The sequence below is a fragment of the Ursus maritimus genome, unplaced genomic scaffold (assembly GCF_017311325.1).
Source record: "Ursus maritimus isolate PB19 unplaced genomic scaffold, ASM1731132v1 scaffold_8, whole genome shotgun sequence".
NCBI lineage: Eukaryota > Metazoa > Chordata > Mammalia > Carnivora > Ursidae > Ursus > Ursus maritimus.
The window spans coordinates 66,499,296-66,513,582 of NW_024426996.1; the positions used below are offsets into that span (position 1 = coordinate 66,499,296).

At 39.4% G+C, this 14,287-nt stretch overlaps 1 protein-coding gene across 4 annotated transcripts in view; it reads left to right on the forward strand.

The window, feature by feature from the left end:
* The window catches only part of KCNIP4 (potassium voltage-gated channel interacting protein 4), a 524,684-nt gene that overhangs the window by 491,579 nt on the left and 18,818 nt on the right, over window positions 1-14,287 (forward strand). For 3 of the 4 annotated variants that reach the window (XM_008685842.1, XM_040625201.1, XM_040625202.1), the window contains exons 3-4: window positions 1,720-1,789; window positions 9,473-9,543. In XM_008685842.1, coding sequence (XP_008684064.1) covers window positions 1,720-1,789; window positions 9,473-9,543 — 141 coding nt within the window. Of the gene's footprint in view, window positions 1-1,005; window positions 1,027-1,719; window positions 1,790-9,472; window positions 9,544-14,287 lie in introns of all 4 variants that reach the window. The other variant, XM_008685843.1, reaches the window with a different exon arrangement.

Consider the following 14,287-nt stretch of genomic DNA (forward strand, 5'->3'; position numbering starts at 1 on the left):
GTGGCCCAGAGAAATTCACACATAAAATTAACTATAATAGTTTGCTTGCTTGCTTTTCTTCTCATTTGTTTTTGATTGCCTTTTCTTTGCTCCAATACTCTTAGGTCCTTGGGTCATTATTTTTACAAGGGTCATCTAATCCCAAACCTTGTGGTGATCTGGAGAGTCTCAAGCCCACATTCCAGCTCTCCATTGGCTAGAACGTGACCACAGACCCTCCAGTTCTGCCTCAGTGAATGTAGACCCCTCAGTCATAGGTCGATTATAATGATCAAATGGGAGAAATACACATTGACAAGCTCTGTAAACACAAGTTCACATTGAAGCCATTATTTTAAATTGTGTTTATATATCAAAGGTCCTACCTTTCAAGCCAATGAGTGGGAAAATAGAAAACTTCTCATGTAAGTCACCTTATAGTTGTAACTGACTCATTGGAATAAAGAAAGTTCAAGTCAATAAATCAAGTTCATTCATGAGGGGCAATGATTTTAAGGGTTAAGAGACGCTTTAACACCACATCAGACGATTTTTTAAGATGCCAGGAACACATGTCAAATTGAAAGTACACAGAATGTTTGTTTCTCAGGGCAGGGAAGTTAGCGCACCCCTGATGCTCCCCAGTGAATCCTGGGGAGGGCCAGGCAGCGTGGGAGAACCATGACAACTAAGGCAGGGGGTGGCAGGTAAGGTGGGACTGTTTGTTCATGAGGAGCCCCTCAAAAAGACCGACAGAGCTTATCACCTCCCCCCAGTCAACCTGCAATTAATACCCCACATGTGACTATATGTGATTGTCAGTCTCCATTGCTCCAGGAGTCTCTATACCTCAGACTCCTGACCAGACCATTCTTTAACTCCAGAAAGTGGAGGAAGTTTTGCTCTCATCTTTGCCTATGATTCTCTTACTTAGTCCTCATTTTCAGTACCGAGACAGACTTCTTCGAACATTTTAGATTTCAGTTCCTTTTGTAGAAAATGCTCAATCCACTCTGGGACGGGTAGCCTTGCCCTCTGTCCCACCAGGTCAGTGGTCCGATATTAGTGGAGTTCCCAAGGTCAGTATCCATCAGCCTTAAAAAATAACTCCGCCCATAGAAAAAAATGAGAATTCTTTACGTTCAGACCACTTTCTTTTCAGAGCCTCCTCTCCAAAAGTTAAAAAAAAATCTCGTGGTTCTATCTCACTCAAGGTCACTCGTTACAGACCATGCTATTTTGCAATCCTGAACAAACTGTTAAGAAATTAGTAACTCTTCCTGCTGGGGCCACTCCCAGATGGAGCACACCATTTTCTCACTGAACTAAAGATAATGTGGGTCCAGCAAATTGTTAGAGGGATATGGCACCAAGATCCAGCAGGGAGCGCGTGAAAAGCATCTTGCAATACCATTGCCATATGAAAAACAATGTAATTTCCTCTTACTTTGTTGATAATAAACATTTGTGTTCTTAAAAGTGGCAGTGTGGTTTTTCATGTGTCAAACCAGCTTTAATATTTATAATATGCAAAGATTTTTACATCTGCAATTTTTTTTTCATTCTGTGGGAACTAGAACAAAGAAGAGTTTATTGTGTGTTTTATTCTCTTTGAAAAATGGATGGATGGTTCACTTTCCTTGGTGCAGCTTTGCACAGTAGACAGCTCTGTTTCAAAATGTGCAAAAAAGCAGTTTTATGAACACTTTGCTCATATTGCTTCTCTACCACTTTCTTTAGGAATGTCCCAGTGGTGTTGTTAATGAAGAAACCTTCAAAGAGATTTACTCACAGTTCTTTCCACAGGGAGGTAAGTGCACTGGTGGACTTGTGAACGTACTCTCCGTTAGAATTATGCTTGCAATCTTGAGTTTGGCTTAATCTTTTATGGCATGATTCTACATTTTTAATCGTTATGTAGAAGAATTAATACACAGCATGCAAGTGCATATAATTTCCAACATATCATAAAAGTGAGCTCCTTGCAAATTGTCAGATAGCCAGGATTTCTCCTTCAGCGGAATACAAGAAGCAGTATTACTGCATATCTCGTACTACGGCTCTCAAACGCACAGCGCCTTTGGACGATGATGGCTCAGTCCGGGATATGCCCCAAAGCTCTTTAGCACTCACTGTAGGTATCATTTGGTTCTCCCCACTCTCAAATGAGGACAAATATAATTATCGTCAATTTTCAGATGTGAAATCTGGGCTTTAGAGAAGTTAAAAGGTTTGCTCAGGGTCATGTATCCACAAAATGGCAGATAATGGCTTAGAACCTACATTTTTCTAGAGCCTCACCTAGTGTTCTTTCTGCTTTCTCTTTTGGGACTTCTTGCTATCACCTCTGCCCCCACATCTGAGAAAGTTAATACCACTCTAAATATTAATTTAATTGTAAAGGAAACCAGGAAAGCATAATGATAACAAATACTTGTTAGAGATGAGTGAAGAGATCTATTTGCCCCTGAACCTTATAGGTTCTCTTTCAATCATTCAACAGGAGGCCCAGCTCAAATACAGTCTACTGTGTGCCCAGCTATGTGTCAGGTGCTGATAATGTAAGAAGAAGATATGGTACCTGCCCAAAAGAATGTTCCAGTTGAGTGCCACAGATGGGCAATGTTGAAATAAGGCATTAAGTGGGAAGATAGGGGTTTAAATCATAGCATTAACGAAAGCCCTGGACAGGCACAACTAGACCAGCTGAAGCCCAGGGCAGACATAAAAAGGAAGCCATGCAGACGAACTGACCTCAGCTGAAGTAGCCGCCACTCCTGACGCATGGAGTATGTGCCTGAGCCTGGCACACACTACCCCTCACCTCCCAGCTGTCCGAGCTGTGACTCTCCCTTTTTAATGAATGTGGAAACCAAGGTGCGGAGAAGCTCAGTTTCCCTATTATCTTTGACGGCCTCCCACTGAAAGGAGCTCCCATCCTCTCACGTAACTACAGCAGTCTCTAAACTAGTCTCTGATTCGGACTCTTCCCCTAGCATGCTTTCTTCAGAGTAATCCTGTCCGGTGTAAGCCAGCTCCTGTCAGTGCTCTACTGAGAACCTTCCATTGCATCAGAGTCTGAGCCACACCTGGATAGAGAGCTGTAAGCCTGGTCTCCTGTTCCCTGTCTCCTCCCCCTCCACCCCCCTGCCCCTTTGGCTCACTATGGTCCAGCCATGCCCACCTCCTTGTAAGTCCTCAGGCACACCAGTCAGGCTGCTGCTCAGGGTCTTTGAACCTGTCATTCCCTCTCCCTGGGATTCTTGTTCTCCCAAATATCCATCTCAATATCCCACCACCTTGACTCCTATTCAGATGCCACTTTCTCAGCAAGGCTCCCCCCATCATCTTACACAGCAACCCTTTAGATTGTCCCCAGCCAGCTTTATGTTTCTATTCAGCACTCAAGAGCACCTAATAATACATATTTCACCTGTTTTTGTTGTTGTTTATTGTCTCTTTCCTCACTAGAATGTTTTCTCCCAGGGACCAGAGGGTTTCGTGTGTTGTTCACTGCTGTGTGCACAGGTGGTGGAAGAGTCACTGATCGAGTAATTGGACTCGATCCTCAATTGTACTGTATAAATGAGAGAAAGCAGGAAGGAACGCAATGACACATAGCTCGCATGGTGGCTGGGACAGTACAATGAAATAATGTCTCCAAAAGGCGTTTTGAAAGTATGCAACACTTAAATATTAGTTTCAGACAAAATTAGTTTCTCTTTTGGTTTTCAATCCATTTGGTTTTAGATATTTCAGTGGGCTGAAGACAATTCCGTGCATGAACTGTCAAAATAGACATTTTCATTTACGATGACATTTAAAAGGAATTAAAGAATTAATTTTTTTAAAAAGAATTAAGTTAGAATTCTGAGAAAACACAAGGTGACCCATTATTTCATGAATCTGGATATCTCGTGGGTGACAATTCCCCCACCCCCCATCTCATTACTAACAGCCCCGGGACAGCTATTGGACATAAGGCCTGATGCCCAGATTGTAATGGCTCCATTGTCTGCCTTAATAAAGAATTTGGGATATCATTTGATTAATTCATCTATTTCTAAATTATTGAAAAAGCATGGCATTTCTGAAGAAAAATCATGTTTACAATATAGCTAAGTATCTGTCATCATACTGATTAACAGTAATATCAAAGCATCTAGCACAAATGGAAGTCTTTAAGTTATTCTTCTATTATCTCAAGTGAAAGTTATTGCATGCTACAAATGGGATACAGCTCCACATTAACAATTCATCTTTATTTGAAAAATAGCATTTTGGCATTAGAGAACATCTACTTAGGCACAATTCTTTGCAAATGATTCTTGTTGCAAAATCCAATGGGATTTGAGGGGGAAAAATCGCTCTTGCTTTCTTAAAAATTCTTTGATTATTCATGTTAATTGAACGGATAAATCTAAAAGTACTAGGCAATATTGAAGGAAATGACATTTTAAAGAATGATGACTCGCAGTTTAAAAAATTAATATGGGCACATGCAAATTGTATCTTATAGTGCTGCTAGAAAGGGGGAAATGTCCTAAGGAAGAACATAATCTCTGATGAGAGGCAAATTCTTGTCGTGGCCGTGCTCACGCTTCTGTGGAGCCATTTATTTAGATCTGAAAGCAACAGGCTTCTCATTATGAGCATGAACAATGATGGGTCCATAAATCACCATGTCTCACCATTTCCACTAGGAAAATACTTTGTCTTCTCTACAGAAGTTCCTGCAATTTGTATTGTGTCAGGCTCTTAGTTTTCTCTACTGCTTAGCCAGATGGTTTACCAAGCACAACCTGTTTGGTGTTCTGGATGTCAGCATAAGAGGATTGAGCAGAAGCTTCTTGTTCGTGGGGGATAAAGTATGCCTGCTAGAAAACCAGCTGAGAAGAATTGGATGGCTGGTTGGTACCCTTCCCGGGATCATTCCAGCAATGATTTTTTCAACTCCACATACAGCAGAAACTTTAGCATGGACACTCTTAGTTCACTGAGCATTTTAAAAGCTCATGAAAATTGCACTTTCCTGGGCTCCTCTTGCTCAAGTTGTAGGGATCAAAAGTAAGTGCAAACACTTACTTTGGCTGCACCAGGCACCTGCTTGCTATGAATGGAACAGATGAATTAGCTCCAGTAGGAAGACTAAGTCAACAAATACCCATTGAGCCATCACTGCGTGTAAGACATTTGAGGCACTTGGATGGGGTCAACGGCATAAAGAGTTTTTTAATAACACTACCTACAGAATATCCTTCTTGTCCTAGGACAATATTTCGAAGGATTTTCAGGGTGATTTATAGAGGCCTTATCAAATAGAAACTATTATTCATGTATACAAGCCTGCCTTACCATAGCAAGAGTGTTTTGAATTGCATATTCAAATGCATTAAACTAATTCTGTACCTTGTGCTTGAATTCAAGTGGGAGTAGGGATTTGCGGTAGGAAGAAAAAAATCAGCCAAACTGATTTCAATCCACAGACCTGGATTATGATAATCAAGTGTATTTGTTCAAATTCTCTGAAATTTATGTGCATTGGTAGCTTTTTCAGTCAAGGGGTTCGTTCGTATTATCAGTGTGGGTTGGAAATAATTGGGTTAAATTCATTGGACTAAGTTGAGTCCTGGGTTTGTGGATAGACTGCGTCACCACCAAGTCCTGTGACTCAAATGGTGTATTTCTGTGGGCCTCAGGTTGTTCTTCTGTAAATTGTGGAGCAATACTTCTATAACATCTATAAAATGTGAAACAGAAGAGTCCTCAGTTTTCTTTCTACTCCTTACACACCCTTTATTTCTAGGAGTTGGTGTTGGAATGGCATTACCAACTCTATCATTAACCAACTAGGTAATCTTAGCGTAGTCCCTTAAGGTACCTGCAACCATTTTTTACCTTTGTTAAATGTAGATAAACAACTAAATGGTATCCAAGATCCCTTCCTATCCTAAGTATCCATAAATTTTGTCCCCCAACAATAAAACTTCCACATTTAATTTTCTACTTCACAAGGAAGATTGTAAGAAACTGAGGCAATCTCAACATGTCAAACTCAGGAACTGTTTTTGCTATGTGTAAGGAAACATGGTCAAAGAAGACCATAAGGTCATGTGGAGAGAAGAGAGATCAACGTTCTATCTTTTGAGCTCCCAGCTGTACTGAAATCTAGAATCCGGGATGCCAGTTTTTCATTGTCTTAGTGAATATTTATTGAGTATCTAAAGAGAACAACCATCAGATGAAACCTGACCAAAGATGCTTTTGTGGACAGTTTCCCTTTTCTTCATGTATCTACCTCTGTGCCCAGCCAGATACTTCCAGTGCCCTAGCTCCTTCCTCTCATCCAGTCAAAGCTCAGAACATCACTTCCCTTCTTCAGAAACTTTCACAGTCTCCAGATGCCTGTCAGAAAAAAATCTGAACTCCAGCAGAATCCACAATGACCATTCATGACACGATTCTACTGGTCTTTATGAAGCAGAAAGTGGCATCAAATTAGAACTCCAGTCACCTAGACACACAATAGAGATTTCACAAACAAAACAAAACAAACAAACAAAAAAAAAAAACAGGAACTTTTTCAGGTGGAAATGTATTATATCTGTAAAAAACTTACTCACATTTCTTTAAGGTGGTTGTCTGTGAAACAATAATTATAATAGATAATATTTATTGAACATTAAAATGTCCTTAGCACTATTCTAAGCACTTTGCATATTAGTATCTCATTTAATCTTTTTAGGATGACCCTATGAAGTACACACTGGTGTTGTTATTTTGTAGATGAGGAAACTGAGTCCCAGAGAAGTTAAATAACTTTCCCAAAGCCATGCAGTTGATGTTTGGGAGAGCTGAAATTCAAACCCAGGCAGTCTAACTTCACTACCACTAGTAACAACTGCTGTCCGCACAGTATATCTGGGTTGGAAAACTGGTTTAAATTCCAGGGGAATTGCCAAGGTACATTTATAGGAACAAGGAGTCCTCTATACCACATCAGGGCAAACCCTGAGAGTGTCTGTCCTACGTGTCAAGCTCTAAAGCAAGAGTGACCTCATTGAAAAAGAAAGCTAATTACTGTATGTTCATGTTAGCTTATTTTTTTTTAATTTAAAAAAAAAATTGCCAACATTGTTTGTTCTGAGCCATTATTCATGTTGAGTCCTGCTTGCTAAGGTACCCTGATTGTCTGATAGGATACCAAGAGACCTGCTTAATGAAGCTCATTATAAAATATGCAAAATCTCTTTTTTTCTCCCTCAGAAAATAAGTTTAACATACCACCTGTCAACTCCTATCACCATAGGGCACTAAATAGTTCAAGAAGTCTGTGTAACTGCACTGTTGAGAGCAAAACAACTTTGTGAGTAAAAACAGGCTGCCAATTCTTGACAACTCTATAATGGAGCTTCCCAAGAATGGCACTAAATTGATTATAATGAAATCCCTGGTAATAACCCATCTTCAAAAGAATTTCTTTCTGCAACTCATCAATACTGTGTGGACATTCACTCTAGATACATTTATGGGACATATTATTTAGACCCAACTGTGGTCCCTGTTTAGTTCATAGAGAACAGTGTTAATAATTCATATGTTTATTTATTTATTTATTTTTTTAAAGACTTTATTTATTTATTTGACAGAGAGACAGACAGCCAGCGAGAGAGGGAACACAAGCAGGGGGAGTGGGAGAGGAAGAAGCAGGCTCCCAGCAGAGGAGTCCGATGTGGGGCTCGATCCCGGAACACGGGGATCACGCCCTGAGCTGAAGGCAGACACTCAACGACTGAGCCACCCAGGCTCCCCAATAATTCATATGTTTAAAAATAAGTGGTTTCATATATCATATTTAAAGGTGAGAGGTAAAAGACAATGCCACCATCATTTTGAGAAACTGAGTGTAGAGTCTACCGTGTGAAATATATGGCCTTAAATAGCATTTACCACTGGGGTGAATCATTCAGGAAAAACTATCCATAAGTGGGCCATAGGTGCCTGAGAGGTGAGAGGGAAGTTTTTATGACCTCTGACCTCCCTTATTTGGGGAGGGCGATTCTCTTCTCCTGCTACTGTGACTTAGTTTCTTGACAGCCTTTAAAAAAAGCAACTTATAAAGTAAAAGGTGAATAAAAGTTTTGTTCAATCCCAATAAAAAATAAAGGTTAAAAGTTATAAAATAGAAGAGATTTTAAACAGAAGATAAAAGGTTGGAGCCAATGAGCTAAAAGGTTACAGTTTTTTTTTTCTAATATTAAAAGGTTAAGGTAAAAAGCTAAAATCATGAGATGAAACATCTAAAATAATCAAGTAAATTTGATCAAGGGTCAAGCACAGAAGCACTGAAAAATGAAAACTGCACTAAGAAAAGAAAATAGCAAGAAAAAATATACTTTTAACATGAAAAAGCAGAAAGCTCAGAGATGAAGGGAAACCATGGAGAAAAAGTAGAAGAGGAAAAATGGTAAAACCCACTGGAAGCAAGTTCAGTGGAAGTGTTGGATCTCAGATATACCCTGGGGTTATGAGGCAGCATTGTGAGGCACTGGGGACAGACCCCGGTCCCAAACTGCCCATGGTTACCCAGACCCGTGACTCTCTCCCAAGGCCCAGCAACCCTCAGGACCCCACACTCCCACCGTGGCCATAGAAACTTCTCAAGTCACTCCTGTCCCCAGTTCATCAGGCCACTTCACTGGCTGTGGACTAGACTGGTTTTCCAGTCAGAAGGACTCAGTAATATCTCGCTTTACTCCTAATTGACTGTGTGACTTTGGGCAAGTTTCTTAACCTCTCTGAGTCCCTGTCTTTATCTGACTTGTAAAAACGATGAACAAATTCATAATAACAACACTAAAAATGTCAATTCATGTGTATCTCACTATTAGTATTGTTTTTAATTAATTTATTTAGTTTAGAGAGCGAGAGAGTGAGCAGGGGAGGGGCAGAGGGAGAGGGACACTGAGAGAATCTCAAGCAGATTCCCCGATAGTGCTGAGCACCCCTGGGTGCTTGATCCCATGACTCCGAGATCACCACCCACGTAGAAATCAAGAGTCAGATGCCCAAATGACTGAGCCGCCCAGGCACCCCTCACTCTTAGTATTTTTACTATTTTCCTTGTATAGATAGCCCCTGCCAAGCACTAAACAATTTCCAGATGCATCTTACTTCATCCTCACACCCACTATGGTATCATCACTCACCGCAGCGCCAAGAGCATCACCCAAGACCCCCAGGTGCTCAGAGCATTTCCAGCCACAACCTTACAGAGAACGGACGTCATCAATGGCCTCTGTGTGAGGAACTCACTCTCATGAATCTCAAATTATAATCCTCTACTGAACAAAGGTGCACAGCCAGGAAGAAAGCACAAGTAGAGGAGATGGAGTAAATTTTCCTAAATAGAAGGAGGCTAGGGCATGCTATGCCAGTCTTCTGTAGGATGTTGACATGCTGCCTTAATGATATTCCCTTTTCAACATTTCAGACTCAACAACATACGCGCATTTTCTGTTTAATGCGTTTGATACGGACCACAATGGAGCTGTGAGTTTTGAGGTAAGTCTTAGACCTTTTTTTATATATGATTTGACTTTAGACACATTGCAAGAGATTTACTCTATTTACAGGGAAAATCTGAGTTTGGGTGGTTTAATAACATTTTTTTCTTTTTGAGACTTTTTTCTTTATTATTATCGCTGTTGCTGTTATTGTAGAACACTGAGCAGATCTACCTTTTTAACAAAATTGTGTGTATTACAATGTTGTTGACTATAGGCACAATGCTGCACAGCACATCTCTAGATTTATTCCTTTTGCTTAACTGAAACTTTATGTCCATTAGTCCATTTCTCCCTGCCCCAGCTCCCTGCAACCACCATTCCACTCCTTGATTCTAGGAATTTGGCTATTTTAGAGACCTCATGTAGGTGGAATCACACAGTATTTTTCTCTCTGATGACTCAGCGTGTCCTCAGGTTCATCCACGTTGCTGCGTATTGCAGATTTTTTTTCTTTTTAAAGATAAATAGTATATTCCATTGCATGTATAAACCACATTTTCTTTATCCATTCATTCATCTATGGACATTTATGCTGTTTCCACATCTTAGCTGTTGTGAATAGAGCTGCAATGAATATGGGGGTCTAATATCTCTTTGAGATCTTGATTTCAAATACTTTTGGATAGTTATCCAGAAGTGGGATTACTGGATCACATGGTATTTTTATTTTTAATTTTTTTGAGGAAACTCCGTACTGTTTTCCACATAGTGGTTGCACCGTTTTGATTCCCACCGACAGTGTGCAAGTGTTCCAATTTACTCACACCCTCAACACTTTTTATCTTTCATTTATTTGGTAATAGCCATCCTGATGAGTGTGAGGTGCTATCTTATTGTGGTTTTTATTTCTATTTCCCTGATGATTGGGGATGTCGCACATTTTTTCATATACCTGGTGTCCATTTGGATATATTCAGAGTAATGCACATTTAAGTCCTCAGCTCATTTTTTAAGTTGAGTTGTTAGATATTTACTATTGAGATGAAGGAATTTTTTTATATATTTTGGAGATAACCCTTTATCAGATACCTGGTTTCCAAATATTTTCTCCCATTTTGTAGGCTGCTTTTTCATTCCACTGATTGTTTCCTTTGCTGCTCAGAATAGTTTAGCACTTGTTTATTTACTCTTTGTTGCCTGAACTTTTGGAGTCATATCATGAAATTATTGCCAAGACCAATATCATGAAGCTTTTCCCCTGGTTTTACTTTTAGGAGCTTTATAGTATCAGGTCTTATGTTTAAGTCTTTAATCCATGTTGAATTGATAATTGTGTATGGGATAAGGTAAGGATGGAATTTCAATCTTTTGGGTGTGGGTATCCAGTTTCCCTAATACCATTTGTTGAAAGACTATCCTTCCCTTTCCCCATTGTATATTCTTGACACCCTTGTCAAAGATCAGTTGACCATATATGCACGGATATACTTCCAAGCTTCCTATTCTGTATACCATTGGTCTATATGTCTCTATGCTAGTATCATACTGTTTTGATTACTATAACTTTGTAATACACTTTGAAATCAGGAACTGTGATGCCTTCAGCTCTGTTCTTTCTCAAGTATTGATTTGGATTTCTGTGGTCTTTTGTGGTTCCATATGCATTTTTTTCTATCTGTAAAAAATACCACTTGGGGTTTTGATAGTGTTGTAGTGAATCTGCAGATAGCTTTGGGTAGTACGAATATTTTAACAATATTAAGCCTTCCAACTCATGAACTTTTCATTTGTTTGTGTCTTCTTTAATTTCTTTCATCAGTGTTTCACAGTTTTTAGTATACAAGTTTTTCACCTCCTTAGTTACGTTTATTCTTGGTTTTTATTCTATTCTTTTTTGGTGCTATTAAAAATGGGATCATTTCCCTAATTTCCATCTCAGGTAGTTCATTGTTGGTGTATAGAAACACAATAATTTTTGTATGTGAGTTTGTATCTTGCAACTTTACTGAATTTGTTTGTTAGTTCTATCAGTTTTTGGTGTAATTGTTAGGATTTTCTATATGTAATATCATGTCATCTGATTACTTTTTCTTGCCTAATTTCTCTAGCTAGGACTTCCAGTATTCTGTTGAATAGAAGTGGCAATATTGGGCATCCTTGCCTTGCTCCTGACCTCAGAGGGCAAGTTCTCAGTTTTTAATCATTGAGCACGTTGTTAGCTGTGGGCTGGTCATATATGGCCTTCATTATGTGAAGATGCTTTCCTTCTATTCTTAGTTTGTTGAGTTTTTGTCATGAAAAAACATTCAACTTTGTCAAATGCTATTTCTGCATCTATTGCGATGATCATGCGATTTTTCTTCTTTATTCCATTAATGTGGGATATCACATTAATTGGTGTTTATATGTTGAAACATCTTTCCATCCAAGGGATAAAGATTACTTGGTCATGTTGTATGATCCTTTTAATGGGCTGTTAGAATTTGCTGGAATTTTGTTGAGGATTTTGCATGTATATTTATCAAGAATATGAGCCTGTAGTTTTCTTTTCTTGTGATACCTTCATCTAGTTTTGGTTCCAGGGTACTGCTGACCTCATAAATGAGTTTGGAAATATTCCTTCCTCTGCAATTCTTTGTAAGAGTTTGGAAAGGATTGGTATTCTTTAAATGTTTGGCAGAATTTACCAGTGAAGCCACGTGGTCCTGGGCTTTTTTTGTTGAAAGACTTTTGATTAGTGATTCAATCTCCTCATTATAGGTCTGTTCAGACTTTCTATTTCTTTATGATTCAGTCTTGGTAAGTTGTATGTTTCTAGGAATTTATCCATTTTTTTCTAGGCTATTCAGTCCGTTGAAGTAGAATTGTTTATAGTAGTCTCATGATTCTTTTGATTTTTGTGGCACCAGTTGCAATGTTTTCTCTTTCACTTGTGATTGTTTTATTAATTTGAGTCCTTTCTCTTTTTTTCTTAGTCTAGCTAAGAATTTGTCAATTTTGTTTGTCTTTTCAAAACCCCATCATTCAGAAGCACAGGTAACAGTCTGGATTGCAATTGGCATCTGAAGTGGGGGAGTGCAGTCTTGTAGGAATGAGCCCTTCACCTGTGGGATCTGGCTGTATTTCCAGGTAGAAAAGGTCAGAGCTGAGTTAAATTGTAGGATACCCAGGTGGTGTCAGAGAATTGTTTGGTGGTGTGGGGCAGTTATACACACACACACACACACACACACACACACACACACACTACATTGGAATTGGCTACAGAATCATTAATATGCATAATGGAATCAAGATAATTGGGAGTGATACACTTTGGGGGAGGTGCAGCTTATATGTGAGCAGAAATTTCAGTGAGTTCCATGATAAAGGGCAGATGATGGAATGGGATCAATAAGGAAAGGTACTCATGGGGATGTATCAAGGAAGCCTGCCCATAGATTTGATGAACTAGGTATGAAGGACAAGCACAAGCTAGTTAAGAGTAAGGGCTCAGGATGGGAAGCAATGGGGAGTGAGTCAGAAGCAGAAGCCTGGGAACGAAGATAAAACATTTGTAAATCACCTAGAAGTTAGAATACATAGGGAAAAGGCCAACAAGGAAGACTGGATGAGGAGGCAGAGGCCAGCTTCTGACCTGTCTGAGGCAGGATGCTAAGGAGGCTGGATTCTCTTCTGGGAGGTGAGGAGTCCTTGAGGAATTTTCGGCAGGGAAGTCATGGGATCAGGACTATGTTTCTAGAAAGAAGAATTTCACTTAGCAGCTCTGTATTCCAAGAATCCTGACAGGAGCTAACTTAAGCCCAAACTATAATTGAGGCATTGGCGATGAGAAAAGTTTAAAAGATATTACAATTAAATTGATAGACTTATATCTCGGCAAAACCTGTCTTATTTAAGAGGGGGAAAGTCCAGGTAGGCATCACCAGCTATCTGGGAGCAGGGGTTTTGAGGAATCAGGATGAGAGAAGAAAGTGCCACCTTCTGAGCTAGCCACTCAGTCAGTGGCCCCAGAAGCAGGGTTCCCAGGGCAGCAAAGTGTCTCCTCACATGTACTAGGTACTCCTGCAGACTGAGTGCACCTAAAATAAAGACTCTAGGTCAGGAAGCTCAACATGTCATGTCTTATAACTTAACCAAGAGATATCACTGCAGAGAGAAGAGTAGAAGCCGGCAGTGGCTAAGTAGAAGGTTCGGTAGACCAAGAAACCTGCAGTGGTGAAGGCGAGGGCAGTTGGCTTTGCCCTGGATGTGGCAGTAGCAACGGGAGACATCACAGGTAGCATCTGTAACATTTCTTCCGTTGATGGCAGTTTATGATCACCCGTGATAATCTTGTGTTAGTGTTTCCTGCACTTCAGCAACAAGATTAATTCCAGCACAGCCTTAGTACAGCAATATCATCGAAGTCAATGGTTCCAGTTCACCTAATGAAATCTTTCATAGCTAGTTTGCAGAAATCAAGTAGGGTAAAAAATAGTAATGATTTCATTACTTGAAATTACTTATGCATCAGAAATGTCCCATTAATTACCTATAGTACATTGTATCCAATTTCAACATGTAAATTTAGTCTGGTGTTAATGATATGGGACCATGCATAACATTGCTATTACAATATTTATGCAAAATGCTGGTAATTGTGATGAACGTTGATTATAATTTGGGAAATTAGTTGTAATGACTATATATTATAAGCATATTGGTGATATGTCTTTTCCTTTAAAAGCAAACTAATGGCTGAATTAATAAATGTTAAATCAAAATCAAATTTAACACTAGGCTATTGTAACTATTTT